Source organism: Coffea arabica, chromosome 11c, assembly GCF_036785885.1.
Source record: "Coffea arabica cultivar ET-39 chromosome 11c, Coffea Arabica ET-39 HiFi, whole genome shotgun sequence".
Taxonomy (NCBI): Eukaryota; Viridiplantae; Streptophyta; class Magnoliopsida; order Gentianales; family Rubiaceae; genus Coffea; species Coffea arabica.
The window spans coordinates 35,737,985-35,756,850 of record NC_092330.1 but is presented as its reverse complement, the minus strand read 5'-3'; the positions used below and the strand labels follow the sequence as shown (position 1 = coordinate 35,756,850).

The following is an 18,866-nucleotide window of genomic DNA, read 5'->3' as shown; positions in this document are numbered from 1 at the left end:
CAACTTATGTACACACCCCAAAAGAAAAGGAAAAAAAAAGGAGAGAAATCAACCAATTTTTTTTCATTTTTAACGTGACCACGTCTTTCTATATACAATGTGTGGACAATGGGTTTGATGTTAAAAAAATGTCATTATTTTAATTTGACCCTCTGTATGATAAAATAATATACAATCATCTTATATTCCATACTCTCATATTTACTTAACTGCTATTACTATACTCATCCACCATTGCATAACTGTTATTACCATGCTTATCCGCTATTACTATGTTCATCCCAAATCTTCCCAACTTCAATAACCCAAAAAAAAAGGAAATCCTAGTGCTTTGCAATTAAATTTTTTTAATTGCAATTGATACGTTATTTTAATTGCAATTGATCCGTTATTCTAATTGCAATTGTTTAATTGCAATTGATCCGTTAAAATTGGCATATTTAATAAATTCAATACATAAAATTGATGTAATTAGCACAACTTAATTAACGAAATTAGTGTTATTTGTTTAATGCAATTTACTTTATTACGCAAGTTAGTTGATAATTAGTTTATGTTATTTAGTATATGATTAGTTTAATTAGTTTAGTGATTTAATTAGTTGAACGAATTAATTTTAAGAGGTTCGATTAAATGAATTTAGATGTATTTGACGAGGCATATATTGAGTTTTGATTAAGATAGCCATTTAGTCAGGGCAATTTAAATATTTGAAATACTAGCTGCATGTAATAAATTAAATACATAAAATTAATGTAATTAGCATAGCTTAATTTTGAAACTAGTGATATTAGTTTAATGCAATTCACTTTATTATGCAAGTTAGTTGATAATTATGGTGGTGGTGAAATAAAGTTGATAATTAGTTTATGGTGGTGCTGAAAAATCAAGACTGGCAAATGAGAATGCAAACTTGGCCAGGGAAAACCGGTGCCTTCACCAGCTAGTAGAGCAATTCACTATATGGAAAGGTGCTGAAATATTAGTGAGATAAAATCAATGGATGAAATACTAGTAGTAGTAAGTAGTAATTGAATATTTTCAACCCCTTTTCCCTTAAGAATCGATCTAGCAGGTTTTGTGCAAATTTTTTTTATAAAGTCCCTGGCTGCCGGGCCTTGTCAGCCCAGCAGCCAGGCACTTTTAAAAAAAAAAAAAAAATTTCCGCTGCCGGGCTGTGTCAGAACTTAAAAAAAAAAATTTACCTTTTTGGTTGCCGGGCTGACACAGCCCGGTAACCATAAATTTGCAGCATCCCTTGTCAGAGTCATAAACGTCCGACTTTTCTTTTTTACAACGATATTCTGAGTAATTAGCCTAAAAACACATACACACACACACAAAATACCAAAATAGATAAGCCAAAAACAGAATAGAGTTTTCGTGCAATTAGCAATAAGAATTCTCAAAAAGGCAGTCAAGCCTAAAAAGCGGAGAAACTAATAAGAAATAGAAGAACAAAAATAGAAAGCTGCTAAAATTCTTATGGCCTTCAGATAATTACCACGTTTTAATCATTACATTGATCTTAATCTAACCGAAATCACATTGGTCCATTGGCACTGGCATCGACTTGTCTTCTCTCCACTGGCCTATTTAAACACCTGGTTTCCAGGCGGCTGTCTTCCAGCTGAGTTAGCAGGTGAAAGAACACAGGAGTTGACTTGACTTCTAGTAGAGTTCTCTCAATTTCTCCCCCTCTGGGCTCTAGGGGACCAGGACAGACAGGAATTTGAGGTAAAGAAAACTAAACTCTCAACACCATTTTAGCTTTGTATGGCTAAAATGTGTTCTTCTTGAGCTTTTCTTGTACTAATAATATTGGTTTCCTTCATCTTTTGCCCTGCAGAAGAAAAAGGTGAATCCATAAGGTTCAAGAAGAAAATGGCATTTCTCAGAATAATGGGTAATTCTTCTTACCTCTGATTCATCCACATATTTCTGCTTATTTGACTTGTTCATCTGTTCCGAATTTGCCCTGCTGCTGGATTAGTCCGATCTCTGGATGGTACTGATGCTGATTTTCTTGCTCTGTTGGCAGTTCTGTTGTGGGCGGATATGCTTGCAACATATGTGATGTGGATAATGCAGAAATACTTAACAGATGTTTGGAAGCTGGGAGTTACTCATGCTGCTGGAATCATGAATGTCTACACCGGCCTCTCTAAATTTCTCCCGTTAGTCTTTTTCATCTTTGTGGATGCTGGCCTTAGTAACTACTGGAGTCTGCTTCTCTCAAGTATAGCCTTTTCTATTGTAAGTTCTTCTGCTGGTCAACTCCTTTTCATCTAGTTACTTCATTTAATTGAACCATGATTATACTTCCACTCCACTGTTAGAGACCCATGATTTAACTCTAATGACTCTTAATTAGCTGGAAATTAGCCCCTAACAAACTGAGAATGTCGATGTCAATTGTGTCCCTTGATTCAAGAACTTGTATTAATCCAGTTGGTGTTAACTGTTGAAAAGGAATTGTCTTCAGGTATGAATGATTGCTGGGATTGGACATCAATCATCAGTCCCAATACTAGTTTTGTCCCTTTTGAATGTGTGACCCCATTAGTTTGAGGCCATTGTGAATTTGTAACTCAAGAACATTAGCTAAAAATGATGATTGGTCTCTCTTGAATTTTACACCTCCATTGGCTGACAGGGTATGGGATTTCTGTCAATGTCAACACCACCAGTTCTACACAAGGTCACAGGGACCTGTAAAGATTATGAGCCAAACTGCCTTGGTCATACACAAAAGGCCCTATTCTACACAGCTTTAGCATTGATAGCAGCTGGATTAAGTGGACGTGTTGTCTCACTGGTTGCATTCGCAGAGAATCAGATCGAAAAGGATCCAGATGAACCTAAAGAGAACGAGCCAACTTGTAAAAGTAGCTCAATGTCCTTGGATCGCAAAGGTCCTGATGGAAAATTGATAAATAGGCCGAGCTTACGACTCCCATCATTCAAGGCCAAGAAGCCGAGCTTACGACTCCCATCATTCATGGTCAAGAATCAGGAGACAGAGCAGCAGCAGCAAACTGAGAGTACTAAAAAGGCTGAAGTTGATCTATCACAACTTCAATTCCAACCACTAGAAGCTATGCTAGCCCTTGCGCAAAAAGACAGCGGAAAACTCCCTGGTGCTTGTTGTATATTGCTTGTTCCTGTTGTTGGTTTAATTGCTCTACCATATATAAAACCATGGTCAATTCGGTTTGGAATCCCAGCAATCTGTACATTGGTGGCAACACTTGCATTTGTGCAAGGTACACGTTCGTGCAACAAAGAGGAAAACAGACCCGCAGAAGGAAGTACAGTGACAAATGTTTTCAGAGTCTTTGTGGCCTCCACACGCAAAATGCTTGAACATCCCAAGCCACATTCAGAGCTTTATGAGAAACAGGATACTGACACTCCAAAATTGCCTCATACCAAGGGGCTACTCAGGTGTGACAAATTTTTTCCCACTGGTATTTTGTTTACTATACATTATATAACTTCCCAAGATTGATTGACTTGTTCGTTTATAAAAACTGAATTCTAGTCAATCATCCATTAAAATCCAGAAATACTGGCTCCTGATAGTGGTGCAACCATTTGTATGATTTTATGCCAAATTTAGTAAGAAACGCATCAATGCTGTGGGCGCCCCCTGCTTCCAAATTCCATGGAACTCTATTTTCTCATTCTAACTAGTACCAATGGCTTATGGTAGTTTGCTAAACTCTAATAGTGCATATGCTTTCCAATCAAATATCTACATTGCCAGTGGAACGGTTTTAGAGTTGTGAAATTTCCAGCAGATTTATAAATTTAGATTATCTGAGCTCATTTAGTCCAAATGTGAATTTATTATATCCTGTTCTATACTCAGAAAGCATGATGCACTTAATTTTCTCAACTCTGGCTCTAGCTCATTTTTATCTTTTGTGCATTTGGCTCAGTTTCTTAGACAAGGCTGCCATCCGATTGAAGACTGAAATTGAAGAACCAAAAAAATACAGGTGGAGCCTGTGCACTCGGACAGAAGTAGAGGAGACAAAAATCATAATCCGCATGATTCCAATTTGGATCACCTTTGTAATTTGTGGTGTCATTACTTCTGTTGGAAACACATACTTCGTAGAGCAAGCAAGCCACATGAATTACAAGATTGGAAAACTAAAGTTGCCCGATTCTGTCATTCTGGTGTTCTATGGAATATCAAAGTTACAGATTAAGTCAATGTACGACGCCATTGGAAAGTTCTCAAGAAAAAAGTATGCCCCCTCAATTGGCATTGCGTTTGCTACGATCTTCTCAGTGTTATGCTGCATAACTGCTGCCGGAATCGAAACTCGAAGGATACATGTGATCAGAAGTCATGGATTGCTAGATAAACCGGATGACAAGATCCCTTTAAGTGCGCTTGTGCTTCTTCCACAGTATTTTTTCCTTGCAGGTCTGGACTCGTTCTTTGAAAACAGTGTTACCCCTTTCTTGACTGATCAGAGTCCTCCGTCGATGAAGAAGCACCTTGTCTATCTCAGTCCAGGATTATCCGGGCTAGGAACAGTCGGAAGTGTTTTATCAGTTTATGTTGTAGGTAAAATTAGTGAAAGGAGAGGAAAACCGAATTGGTTTCAGTACACATTAAATCAGAGTCGCTTGGATCGCTACTATTGGGTGCTTGCTGTCCTGAGTGCTGCAAATTTCCTGTGGTTTGTATTCTGGGCTGTATTGTTCCCTCTTAGAGAACCAGGTTCAAATGACAAGAAAGAAGCAGGAAATGAAGGAGTTCAGGAAGAAGCTGCGGGTTTTGTTACAGATTTATTGACGGCTAATTTCACACAGTCAGACAAGGCTTGATATATCATCATTAATCAGTATTAATGGATTTCTTTATGAGTCGAGTATAAGCCTCACAACAACTTAAAGCAGTCCAATTTTCTTTTTTTCTTTTTTTTGTTTACCGTATGAGTGAGCTTCGGGTTACCAAAACCTGGCTCATATAGCAAGATTAACAGCCCTATATTATGTATTAAGCTTGTGGTGGTAACTATTAAAAGGTAACAACCCTTTTCAAGGAGTAATTAAATGGCACACTCCCTCAACAAACACTATTTGCCCGCCCTCCACCTCAGATTAAATCGTAAACTATATCATTCTATATATATATATAATTTTTAATAGGAAAAGGGTGAGATTTGAGAAGCAAAAAAAAGACGGGGAGTTAAAATCTAGAACCATTAATTTTTGGGGCATCAACCTAACCATATTAGTACAACTAAATCATAAATCACAAAAGTGATGAACTTATTACCTTGTTATAAGGGAACAAGGTAAATATAGAAGACCAATTACTAAGTTACTCTTTTAGTTAGATACCAAACATATGTTCTGCAATTTAGTTTAAAAAGAGGATAAAATCAACATGCAAGAAGAAAACCAAATGTACAGCATCAGAAACTAATTGTCCTTCATAAGCTTTCCAACCATACAAACCTCAGTAAACCACTCAAACACAGCACTTTTTTTTTTTTTTTTTCATTTATATTTGAAAAAAAAAAAAAAAAAAGAGGCAGGCTCAGATTGACAATTGACATGCATGGCGGCAAAGTGATAGAAACTGATGCATCAAGTACGCCTATAAGACTCTGTCGGGTGAGCCCATGACATGGACATGGGCCGTGGACCATTTCTAATGGCCACATTATGTGTGGGGCGTATTTGAGAATTGATTGTCAGCATCCAAGGATTTTCGTTTTTTTTTCTTAATTATTTTTGGGGATTAAAAAAAAGTTTAGGAAGAAGAAAAAAATTATCAAATTGATGGATAGGGATAGAATCATAGAAGATACTCCCGGAGCATTTTTTATCGCTTACACGAATGAATTCTTAGTAATCACCTTATTATCAAGGGGAGCTACTAGTAGCAAAATTCTAATAGGAGCTTTCTCTATCGTAAGAGCAGGGCAATTTTATTTACGAACTATCTTTGTTATTTTTTTAAAAAAAATTATTGTTCTAATGTGTTAGAATTTTACCTTTTTTAAAATATTTTTTTGTAATAGGAAAAAAGTGAGATTTAAAAAATAGGGAAGAAGTTAGAGGTGGAATTTTCCTAACTTAACAAGTATGAATTTTGAACATACTCCTCACAATTAGGGATAGCAACGGGGCAAATGTCCGCAGCGAGAGTGATCAGTGGGGGTGGGATGAGTGTTCGCTTTGTCTTCTCATGGTTATTTGCTAAATCGCTTTGACTGTGATTGGTGCTTTTTGACGAAGACCGTGCATATTTAATTAGCCATTCTACTTGGCTCATTGATTGATAAAGGGACAAGTTTTTTGTATAATTATTGTTTAAATTAATCTCCTATATACAAATAGTGTATATATTTGAGAGTGTGTAACCATTAGATATATCATAATTAATTTAAATCTAAATTTAAAATCCAAATTTTGTATATATATATATCATACATCCAACTTAATAATGTATAAAATATCAGTATATGTTAGACCAATTTATTTAGTGAACTAAAAAAGACTTCTGATTGTTAGTGAACCAAAAGAAGGTCTTTGATTAGGCCATGTCAACGACAATGGTTTTACTTCAATTTAAAATGGCTTAGACCTTGTTTGATAGTCCAATTGAATACTTTAATTTAATGAATTCAGATCTTAACATGTTTAAAAGTATTTGATAATAATAAAAAATCTGAATTAATTAAGTGACATTAAATTTTCTAAACAAAACTTGCTCTAAAAAATAAATAATAAGCCATTCATTTATCACTTAATGTAATATATATTTAAATATATCAAATTTTATACTTAACAATTTAATAATTTAATGGGTTCGAATTTAAGATTTTAATTTTTGAATTTCAATTTTATCCAACCCATTCTAAGATTAAAGAATTCTTATTCGCAAAAGACGTGCCGCAATTCTGCTACTATAAAAAATTAGAGTCAAACTTTTTCTTTGGCAAGTCGTACCTCGCGTCCCTGACAAAAATGCAAGTTATTCTAAATCCGTCCACACCTACAAAATTCTGCATTTACACTTGAACCAATCATAGAAAATTTCTGTCCTCAAGTGCAATCATTAGGCTGCAAAAGGAAACCCTTCGCTTTCTCGGAAATGGGCGTTTGAATTACATAGCCAGCCTCTTTGAAAAACTTTTGTCTGGGTCTTGCCTCAATCAACTGTAGTAGTTTGTTAAAGCGTTGGGTTCTAGAAAGTGGGAAACCTATTTGGCATGCATTTTCCCATCATTGTACGATTGTAGTTCAATAGTGTACTTCGATGAATTTTAAATCTCAAATCAATTACCATATTAAAAAATTGACGATGAAGAAAAAAATCCATGGTCTGTTTGGATTGTGAATTATTAGAGATATTTTTACTGTAGCACTTTTTGTGATGTGATGTATGTGAGATAAAAAGGTAATTGAGAAGGTAAAAAGGTGTATTGAAAATTGTAATGATGATGTAAGCAAATAAATTTTGAGAAATAAAGCCCAATCCAAACAAAGCTTGGCATGTGTATTTGGCATGTGTCCCTCTAATAAAATCTTCTTTTCTTGAGGCTACTTCAGTGAGGTTTTGACTTCCTTTTTTTTATTATATGATTTTAGATGAAGCAGAACATTTGTTTGCTCAATACTCTCTATTTACCAATCTCAATTAACACTATTTTTTATTTTTTTTTGGGACAAACCCCTCAGTGTTCTCTCTTAGTCATAAAAAAAACTTATTTTAAGTTTTGGCTTCTTAAGTTAACTGAAATTGGACTGGCATTCCAAAAAAAGAATGCATCAGTTCAATTATCTGGATTAGGCAATAAATCAACCGTGAGGGAATTCCGAGCTTTTTTAATTCATTGCATTAGCTCCATTTAACCATCTGTTTTAACCAAAGATTCTTTCCTCTCACTGGATTGTACTGCTGGTTTTACTTAACGTTTCAATCATTAATGAAGTACAAGTTATACTATTAATGAGCCTCGGCAACCACTAGAAATTAAATCCATGTCATGAAAGATGGTAGATAACCTTGTTAATCATGATGTGAACTCTTAATTTAATTGACAAATTGGAGCAATGTCCACTAATCATTCTTTTCCAAAACTTCGTTCAACTTGTTAAGGCCTCCATGCAAAAAATATTGCAATAATTGAAACAATATTACTATTATTTTATTTCATGTTTCATTGATAAGATAACTTACTTTATCTCAAGTGGCATTGCCATGTTTAAATATACGAGTTGTTTCTTCTAGACCTATTTTCAACGGAGCATGGTGGGGAGGGAAGAATGGGTTGAATAGTTTGAGAGAAACAAATATAGGTGAAAAATTTCGAATTCAAACTCTAGCACTTACACTTGAAAAAAAAAAAAAGAAAGAAAAGGCATGACATGGTTGTACCTCCCCAGATAAAATTTCTAACACGGGTTTTTCTTTCTTTTATTTATTTTCTTTTTTTGGTTCTTAGTTGATGGAAAAGGACATATATAGTTCCATTTGTGGAAATTGTACAAGTATGCTGACTTTTCTCAAGTAGAAAGTTTGAATTCCTAAAAAGTTTCTCTACCAAAAATATTGCAGATAATACCCATATGAGTGCATTAACATGTTTTTTACTATCTCCTTATAGTTGTTTTTCTGATTTTAAATATTCTTCTTTAATTAATACTCTTGTGATATTAGAATAAGACATCCAAAATTGATATGGTGGTGATATAAGTTTGAATTTTTTGAACATGTGCTCATTAGACACTCATTAACACATCTAAAATTCACCTAACCTATCATGTATATACACATATTAACAATTATTATTTTTCTTTGCATTATATATTTTCTCTATTTAATCTTACCTGACCTCCCTGGTATTTGTTTACTTTTTCTAATTAATCTTATATTTTTAAAAATATAACACTTGAAATATATTTTAACGAGTACCTTATAAGCATCCGTTAGACAAATTGTTTTGAAATTATATTTTTAAAAATATAACACTTGAAATATATTTTAACGAATACCTTATAAGCATCCGTTAGACAAACCGTTTTGAAAATATAAGATTAATTAGGAAAAGTAAATAAATACAAGAGAAGGTAAGCAAGATTAAATAAGAAAAGTATATAAATGCAAGAGAGAATGATAATTGGTAGTATGTTTATATATATGGTAGGTTAGGCGAATATTAAATGGTTTAATGAGTGCCTTAAGAGTAACCATTAGAAAATTTTTTTTTTCTAAAATATTGCACTTAAAATATATCTTGATTGGACACCATTAGACACATCCATTTTTTTTTTTCTTGACATTGTTATATTCTTAGTCTAGCTCAAGGTTGCTTGGATAAAAAATTATTTGAATTTTTTAAAAGAATAATACTGTAATATTTTCTGTGATATAATGCATGTGAAAACAAATAAAAAAATATTTGTGATAAATTTTTTTATTTTCAAATAATAAGCTAACAAAACAACGGGTTTGTTTGGATTGACTTGATTTCAAATAAAATAATTTACTTCACAAATTTCAATAATCTTTTTATCTTCCCAATCACATTTTTATCTCACATGCATCATATCACAAAAAGTGCTACTGTAATTATGTCAAATAAATCATCCAAAAATAACTCCTATCCAACCAAACTCTGACACTAAGGACAAAATTTTACTTAAAATGGCAGTATTACCTCAAAATTAATGAACATTATTTACCACTCTCCCCCCTCCCCTTGATTTACTTAAAATGCAAATACTAAAGACACAAGCATCATAAACTTTCAAAATTTTAGAAAAATTGAATTGTAAAACAAAAAAGGTACGATGTGATAAATGATTTGCCAAAAAAAAAAAACAGAAAATCACAACTAAATCATAGATAACCAAAACAAAAATAAGCTTTTCTACGATTAGCAATAAGAAATCTCCAAAAGCCAGTCAAACCTTCAAAAACAGAGAAACTAAGGAAATGGGAAAATAAAAATGGAAAGCTGCTAAAATTCTGAGAGCTTCCAGGTAATTACTAATTACCACATTGTAATCATTACGCTAATCTTGTTTTGATCGAAGTCACATTGGCCCATTACCCATAATTGGCACGGCATGGCACGGCATCAACTTGTCCTCTCTGCAGTCTGTACTGGACTATTTAAATACATTTCCAGGTAGTTTTCGTCCAGCTGAGTTAGCAAGTGAAAGAACACAGTAGTTGACTTCTTGCAGAGAAATTCTCTCAATCTCTCCTCCTCCGGGCTCTAGGAAGCAAGGACAGACCGGAATTTGAGGTAAAGAATAACTAAATTCAACATCAATGCAGCTTTCTGTGGCTAGAACGTGGAATTCTTGAACTTCTCCTTGTCCTATTTCTGTTTTTTCTTCATCTTTTGCTCTGCCGAAGAACAGGGAGAATCCATAAGGATCACAAAGAAAATGGCATTTCTCAGAATAATGGGTAATTCTTCTCATCCCTGATTATTCAGTACTTTTCTGCTTATTGATTTGTTCATAGGTGCTTTTGGCCCTTCTGCAAAAGATATTGCTGATTTCTTGCTCTGTTGGCAGTTCTGTTATGGGCAGATATGCTTGCAACATATGTGATGTGGATAATGCAGACATACTTAACAAATGTTTGGAAACTTGGATTTACTCATGCTGCTGGAATCATGAATATTTACACTGGCCTAACTAAATTTCTGCCATTAGTGCTTTTCATCTTTGTGGATGCTGGCCTTGGTAACTACTGGAATCTGCTCCTCTCAAGTACAGCCTTTTCAATTGTAAGTTCTTCTGCTGGGCAACTATATATTATCTACTTTCTTCTTCAATTGAACTGAATATACTTGCTAATCTACTGTTAGAGTTCATGATTTAGCCTTTATAGCCCTTGGTTAGCTCGATATTCGCTGGTTAGAGTTCCATGATTTAACTTCTATAACCCTTAATAGCTGAATATTCGCCTGTAACAAACTGAAAATACAAAAGTCAGTTCTGCCTATTGATGCAAGAACTTAAATTAATCCAGCTGGTGCAATCTCTTAAAAAGAAAATGTCTTTTGCCGTGATCAATTGCTGGGATTAGATAGGAATCTTCCGTCCCAATGCTAATTTTGTCCCTTTTGAAGTATGCGCAAACTTTATTTTAAGGCCATTGTGAAATTGTTATTCAAGAACATTAGCTAAAGATGATGATTAGCCTTTCTTGAATATATCATGCCTGCAATTATTGACAGGGTTTGGGATTTCTATCAATGTCAACCCCACCAGTTCTACACAAGGCCACAGGGACCTGTAAAGGTTACGAGCCAAATTGCCTTGGTCATACACAAAATGCCCTCTTTTACACAGCTTTGGCATTGATAGCAGTTGGATTAAGTGGACATGTTGTCTCACTGGTTGCATTCGCTGACAATCAGATTGAAAAGAAGCCAGATGAACCTAAAGTCAACGAGCCGAAGTTTGAACGAAGTTCAAAGTCCTTCCTATACAAGTTAAGGAGAGGGCCTGATGGAAAATTGAAATATATGCCAAACTTACGAACCCCATCTTTCATGGTCAATTATCAGAAGAAAAAGAAGCAGCAGCAGCAAGCTGAGAGTACTCCAAAAACTGAAGTTGATATATCACAACTTCAATTCCAACCAATAGAAGCAATGCTGGCCCTTGTGCAAAAAGAGCGAGTGAAACTCCTTGGCGCTGCTTGTATAATCCTTGTCCCTGTTATTGGTTTAATTGCTCTACCATATATAAAACCATGGTCACTTCGGTTTGGTATCCCAGCAATATGTACATTGGTGGCAACCCTTGCATTCCTGCAAGGTACACGTTCATACAAAGGGGAAAGTAAACCAGAAGGAAGTCCAGTAACCAATGTTTTAAGAGTCTTTGTGGCCTCCACATGCAAAATGTTTGAAGATCCTAAGCAATATTCAGAGCTTTATGAGAATCAAGACACCAACACTCCAAAATTGCCTCATACCAAGGGACTACTCAGGTTTGACACAACTGTTCCACTAGTATTTTGTTCTCTATACATTATTTATCTTCCCAAGATAGATTAACTTGTTCGCTTAATTATAAAAACTTTGTTCCGGTCAATGATCCATTAAAATCCTGAGATGAGGCAAGGTACGGTTAAGGTTTGTCATAATTGGTGCATTTTTTACAAAATCCGATGTGCAGTCATGTTTTAGTTGTGAATTTTGTTCACGTACACTGGGTCTTGATAGTGGTGCAACAAGTTGTATGGTTGAATGTCAAATTTAGTAAGAAGCATATCCATGCTGTAACTACCGCCAACCTCTAAATTCATGGAACTCTAGTTTCTCATTCTAAATAGTACCAATGGGTTGTAATAGTTTGCTAAAATCTAATAGTTCACATGCTTTCCAATCAAATATATACATTGCCAGTGGAAAGGTTTTAGAGTTTGAAAACTTCGTAAGATTTATAATTTTAGATTCTCTAAGCACAATTAGCCAAAAATCTGAGTTTATTATATCCTGTTCTATACTTAGAAAGCATGATGCATTTAATTTCCTTAACTTTGGCTCTAGCTCATTTCTATCTTTTATGCACTTCACTCAGTTTCTTAGACAAGGCTGCCATCCAATTGACGACTGAAATTGAAAAACCAGAAAGGCATAGGTGGAGACTGTGCACTCGGACAGAAGTAGAGGAGACAAAAATCATAATCCGCATGATTCCAATTTGGATCACCTTTGTAATTTGTGGTGTCATTACTTCTGTTGGAAACACATACTTCGTAGAGCAAGCAAACCACATGAATTACAAGATTGGAAAACTAAAGTTGCCTAACTCAGTCATTCTGGTGTTCTATGAAATATCAAAGACACGGATTAAGTTAATTTACACTGCTATTGGAAGGTACTTAAGAGGAGCATGCAAAGAAAAGTATGCTCCCTCAATTGGCATTGCGCTTGCTACAATCTTCTCATTGTTATGTTGCATAACTGCTTCTGGAATTGAAACTCGAAGAATACATGTGATCAGAAGTCATGGACTGCTAGATAAACCGGAAGATAAGATCCCTTTGAGTGTGTTTGTGCTTCTTCCACAATACTTTCTTCTAGCTGGTCTGGACTCGTTCTATGAAAACAGTGTTACCCCTTTCTTGACTGATCAGAGTCCTCCTTCGATGAAAAAGTACCTTGTATACCTCAGTCCTGGATTATCTGGGCTAGGAATCGTTGGAAGTGTTTTATCAGTTTATGTTGTAGGTAAAGTTAGTGAAAAAGGGGGAAAAAGGAATTGGTTTCAGTACACATTAAACCAGAGTCGCCTGGATCGCTATTATTGGGTGCTTGCTGCCCTGAGTGCTGGAAATTTCATTTGGTTTGTATTCTGGGCTGTATTGTTCCCTCTTAGAGAACCAGATTCAAATGATGAAGAAAAGGCTGGAAATAATGATGGAAATGAGGAACAGACTCGAAATCAAGAAAAAGAGGAACCTATTGGAAATAGAGAATGGGTTGACCCTTCTCTGAATTTTGTTAACGATCTATTGGCTGATAACATTACACGTTGATATATGGCTTGAGAGCAACATTAACTTTGTCTCAAGAAAGTGTTTCCCACTCAAGCTTCATAGGTCTTGTACATGGTTCATACCTTTTATTTTTATTTTTTTCTTCTATAGAGGATAATTATGCAGAAATTCCTTTTTAGATTAGTTGAAGGATTTTTGTTGTTCATATTGATTTCACTCCATCATCCTATTAGAGGCAAAGTTACCTTATTGTGACCTGATGTACAACTTTTGTGTCTACCAGAGAAGAGAGAAAGATTATCTATCTTAATTTTGTCTCGTGTCAGCAATTATTTTCACTTAATTTGGTCATCTGCAGCTCGAGTTTGAAGCAGTACCAACATTTGTCTTACTTTGATGCAATTGCCCAACCGCTAGGCTTCGCTATGTGTGGATTGTGATTTGTGTTCTGATTGTGATCTGTGATGGATTAACACTTGGAAGTGTTTTGTGTTAAGCTTGAAGTAAGTTTGATCCACCTTAATGGGGCTGAGGGTTGCACTATCATATCAGAACCGAGCCAGAACAAACTGGCTCTTTTCCATTATGTTGAGCATTTTGGAGGGATGAAGGGATCACTGTCCAGGAGAAGATGACACTACATTGCAGAAGGATTTACAACAGAAACAAAAAGGAGCTTAGAAATTGTGTTCAAGGAGTATTTGATGAATGTTAATTGAGTCGAGCTTTAGTATTACAACTGAAGAAATTTCTCAAGGCTGGATAAAAGCATGTGAATGATCTCTGATACAAATTATGCATGGATAAACCTGAGAACAGCAGGTTTAGCAACAGAACCTGCAACAACAAAAAACACAAATTTGAGAGAATATTCAATGGTGTGCATAGCAGCAACAGATTTTGAGAGAGAGAGAGAGAGAGAGAGAGAGAGAGAGAGAAGATGTTTAGATGCAATTGCGCCTCTAGTTTACCTTCAATGAAGATATGAAAGACCAATGTGAATTTTTAGATGTGGACTTCAGGCTGATCATTTTCTAAATCACTCTGTTCTTTCTGAATCAGCTTGACAGAATTCTTGGCAGAGGGACTGCACCCCCTCATCTCAATAATCTCTAGTGTTGGAATTTCTCCTAAACCTGAAGGGATTTCTTGAAGATGTTTACATCTGTGCAATACAATTTGCTCAAGACTGCGAAGATGCTCACTAGATACAATCCATGTTGTAATGTTCAGCAAATCCAATTTCAAGAACTTCAGGTTTTGCAATTCTCCCTCATTCATTTCCCACTGTTGCTCTTCAAATGCTCTGTCTAATAATTTGAGAACTTCAAGATTGGGAAATCTTCCAATGGCTGAGATCTCATTCCATGGTAGTTGAAAACTTGATAGCATCAACTTTTTGAGATTTGCAGGAAAGCTAAACTTGGAAGGACTGTGAACCTTACCAGAGAAGCAAACTTTAAGAGATTCAAGTCGACTCAAACAGCTCAATTCTGGAAAGCTGTTGCAATCATCCCAACATTTTGTAAATATGCATCTGAGTTTCTGCAGCCCAGATAGCCTACCCAACATGATCGTTGAAACATTACTTCCATGATTTAGAAAAAGAGTAGAAATGGTTTTCAAATTACTCATTCCAATTTATCAAAAGATTCCTGACTGTAGTGCGGGAAACGGAAAAAAGCACCGATGATATGAATATGCCTCAATCTTTCCATATGCCAAATAGCCTCCTTTCACAATTAAACTTTCCAGATTGCAGAGATTAGCAATTTCTGATGGGATTTCTTTTGTACAAAACCGGGCAGCCAAGTACCTTAGCTCAACCAGCTCTGCTATCAGGACCAGATCATGAGTGTTGGCGCAACTCTGAATGGGAACATTCCTAAATGTAATACTTTAAGAAGTCTAAATTTGGATTCTGATACTTTAAATTTGCTTTCAAAGGACTGATATTCCTAAAATGTTATAGAAATGGAGTTTGTGATATTTCAGGGGTGTTAAAGATTCTTGATGTCCTGTTCCAAAAAAAAAAAAAAAAAAAAAAGCACTCATTGTTCAAGAATTATATGTTGCATAACATTTGTCCAGATAATAAATCTATGTAATTATTCTAATATCCTAATTTTGAGCAATGACTGAAAATCCTCTTTTATTCTGAAATTCTAGTAGTGAACATCAAGAAACTAATCCAATGCTTGACTAAATCTTCTATAACTTTTTCAGAGATGACTGAAGTATCCATAATTTTTCACTGCACAGCTTGCAATTAAGTTGACCAACACAAAATTTCAGCACTGCATAGTGTGCACCATATTTAGAGATGTCTTGTATACTCATACACACGCGCACACACTCACTCACTCATGCTTTCAGAGAGATTTTATTTTATTTTATTTTACAAATTATGGGATGAACTTCATATTTTAGCAAATTCTATTGTCTTCTTTCCATCATGTCCTTTGCTATAGAAGTGTTTCATGTACGCTGACCAGGGAACGTCTTTGTATATCGGCTTCTCTCCATTCTTCAGGACTTCTGGCAAAGGACCAACAACTCCTCCAACTTTAGGAGAAGCAAAGATAGGCACAGAAACCCTGTTTTCCGCTGCATTAGGAATCACACAATGCTCGATGCTCTTATATCGATCGTTGCTCGCAATCTGCAACGTGTCGCCTATGTTAACTACGAGTGCCCCTTGGATTGGTGTAACATGGATCCATTGACCAGCTCTTGTTGCTCGAACGTAGAGACCTCCCACGTCATCTTGAAGAAGGATAGTGATGCTCGAAATATCAGAATGAGGGCCAACTCCATAACTCAATTCTGGGTTCGGACAGATAGAGTAGTGATTGAGGCTGAGTGTACAGGCTCCCGTCAGGAGAGATTCTTTTTCTTCATCAAACTCCTTCACATTCAGTCCCTTCAGCAGCACTTCCATTAGCTTTCTGATTACGGGTTTAGCCCACTTTATGTGTTCCAAAACTTGATCTCTATGAAATAAATTAGAGTGTGTGTTTAGACCGAATTACAGGACAAGATTCTATGTGTCAATAAATCAGAAGAGTCAAATCAAACAGAAACAGAAGAGTCGAATCAAACAGAGGTGGTCTAGATGGCTAATTTTACAAGGAAAATATCTTATGGTCTGTTTGGATTGTAAGTTATTTGGGATATTTTTACTGTAGCACTTTTTGTGATGTGATGTATGTGAGATAAAAAGATATTGGGAAGATAAAAAGGTGTATTGAAAATTGTAAAGATGATGTAAGCAAATAAAATTGGGGAAATATGAAGCAATCCAAACAAACCAATGCTGTAAGTTACAGACGTCTACAAATCATTGACAGCGTTTCTGATGTAAATCAATCTCAATATAATCTTAATCTTATATCTAAATTTTAGGATCTTATATCTAAATTTTAGGTATACCTGTCCCTGAAAAAGTGAACACTCTCTCTATTTTTCAAAAATATCAGGCTTTTACGTTGTCTTTGTGATTTTGAAAATTTGAGCTTCGGTGATTCAACTATTGTTCTATTTCACTTTTCCAGTAAAATTTCTTATCCCATTGATTTTTTTTTTTTCAAAAGATGTAGTTGGACTAATCACATTCATTTGCTCACCACTTGGCTAATGAAGAAAAGCCAAAAATAGATATGAGAAAAACTCCTAACTTATTTGCTTACTTGGAAACTGGAGGCCATAAATTTGTACTCTCATCTCCTGGCACATAAAAATGCATCAGAACATCTTTCCACTCCAGAACCTTTTCTACTGAAGGACTATGGCTAGTGCTCAACTGCACTGTGGGAGTAGGAGAATTTTCCTTGAGATACTTCCTCCTATCCTCAGTTGGCAACTCAAAGAACTTGTGAGCAGCCTCCTTGACATTGTCAAGAACCTCAAGTGGGATCCCATGATTGACGATTTGGAAGAAACCCCACTTGGATGCAGCCTCACAGATGGATGCTGCAACATCTGGGTCATCCCAGTTGGATACATCAATCACTGGTATTGACTCATCATGCGCTACTTGATTCTTGTCCAGTCTTTCTTCTGGGTGTTGGATGTATTGCCTAGGAACGGTTTTGAGGTCCATTTCTGAAAGGCCCTTGACCCCATTGCCTTGTTTTACAACAAAGTCCATGAGATCATTATGATCAAAGGGGGATGATGATGACATTTCAGAACCAGTAAAAGCTGTAGAGCCCTCTGATGAAAGAGAATCTGAATGTTCGGTTTGTAGATTTGGCAATGGCCAATGGAACAGCGCAAGGCTATTTAATGCAGTTCAGATCAGTAATTTGGCTGAGGGAATTAAGTATTGCAATTTGATTAGCTAGTTTTATATAGACCGTCGCCTTAATTTCTGGCCGGCTTGAGCTATTCCTAGGAATTGAAAACTTCAATATGCTTCTGCAGCACATAATGTCAAAAATGCAATTACAAAGTTAAAAGATTGGAATAGCTTACAGGTGTTCTGAAACCAAACGTAACCATGTTTACAGTTTAGAATCAAGTAAAGTTTGCTCATTTGAAAATTAAAAGGCCAACTACATATAAGGATTCAATCAATCTATGGAAGGGTAAGTAACCTCATATGGCAACTATCTTCTAAGTTTATCTTGCTAATATTTTTCTGATCCTAAATATAAAGGATGGATCCAACAAAAACTACCTTGTGTGCTATTCTAGCAACTAATGAAGTTCATAAACAGTAGCAACATGTCTATATGCATCAAAGCAACAAGATATATATATATATATATATGTAATCCATTAATATAAATTTTTAATCACCAAACCATTTTATGCATTTATAAAACCATATTATCAAGAACTACAAACAACTCATTTGTACTTGTACAAACGAGGTATAATCTGGTATATGGAGCAAAATAAGAATTCAAATAACTCAAAAGAAAAAATCAAGAATTTGAAGAACTAAAACAATGGACATGAGCCTCATCTCCTTGAAACCTCTATGTTTTATGCATCCATTTTTTTTTTATCATTTCAGAAAAAACTCTATCAGGTTGAAATGGTCAAAAGATGCACTAGATGCTAAGATTTTAAAATTAGATTCAAAGAAGTAAAGAGATAAACAACAATAGAACCACACACGCATGCGCGCGCGCGCACACACACACACACACACACATATATATATAGGTGCCATATTTTCTTAAATTTTCTAGATTCAGTAATTCTTCAATTTCTTAGTCTAATCTAGGAGAATATTCATTCTTAATAAGAAAAAATCCATAAATTGACTAAACAAATATGCGTACACTCACTATTACAGTACTAGTAACTTAGAAAAGTACAATCATTTTATGTCGGACTTTCA

General features: G+C 35.3%; 3 protein-coding genes across 6 annotated transcripts; 2 read left to right on the top strand and 1 right to left on the bottom strand.

Moving 5' to 3' along the window:
- Nucleotides 1–1,559: 1,559 nt before the first annotated feature.
- LOC113716994 (protein NRT1/ PTR FAMILY 5.5-like) lies at nt 1,560–4,898 on the top strand. Its single transcript, XM_027241607.2, has 5 exons — nt 1,560–1,737; nt 1,850–1,906; nt 2,042–2,256; nt 2,657–3,447; nt 3,945–4,898. The coding sequence occupies exons 2-5, from the start codon at nt 1,885–1,887 to the stop codon at nt 4,846–4,848; spliced, it is 1,932 nt and encodes a 643-aa protein (XP_027097408.1). The 5' UTR covers nt 1,560–1,737; nt 1,850–1,884; the 3' UTR covers nt 4,849–4,898.
- Nucleotides 4,899–10,180: 5,282 nt separating this feature from the next.
- LOC113716993 (protein NRT1/ PTR FAMILY 5.5-like) lies at nt 10,181–15,502 on the top strand. Of its 4 annotated transcripts, none has more exons than XR_011823305.1 (6): nt 10,183–10,292; nt 10,411–10,459; nt 10,570–10,784; nt 11,238–11,998; nt 12,592–14,770; nt 14,926–15,502. XR_011823305.1 is itself a non-coding variant. In XM_072071361.1 (4 exons), the coding sequence occupies exons 1-4, from the start codon at nt 10,438–10,440 to the stop codon at nt 13,550–13,552; spliced, it is 1,959 nt and encodes a 652-aa protein (XP_071927462.1). In that variant the 5' UTR covers nt 10,182–10,437; the 3' UTR covers nt 13,553–15,502. The 4 variants fall into 4 exon arrangements, 1 of the variants encoding a protein (XP_071927462.1); XR_011823306.1 differs by having other exon boundaries at nt 10,187–10,292; nt 10,406–10,459; XR_011823307.1 differs by having other exon boundaries at nt 10,181–10,459; nt 11,421–11,998.
- A 258-nt stretch (nt 15,503–15,760) lies between these two features.
- On the bottom strand, nt 15,761–17,826 carry LOC113716995 (bi-functional coumaroyl CoA and feruloyl CoA ortho-hydroxylase F6H2-1-1-like). The gene is made up of 2 exons (XM_027241610.2): nt 17,203–17,826; nt 15,761–16,506 (listed from the first exon to the last, which is right to left on the bottom strand). The coding sequence occupies exons 1-2, from the start codon at nt 17,697–17,699 to the stop codon at nt 15,933–15,935; spliced, it is 1,071 nt and encodes a 356-aa protein (XP_027097411.1). The 5' UTR covers nt 17,700–17,826; the 3' UTR covers nt 15,761–15,932.
- Between the last annotated feature and the right edge of the window lie 1,040 nt (nt 17,827–18,866).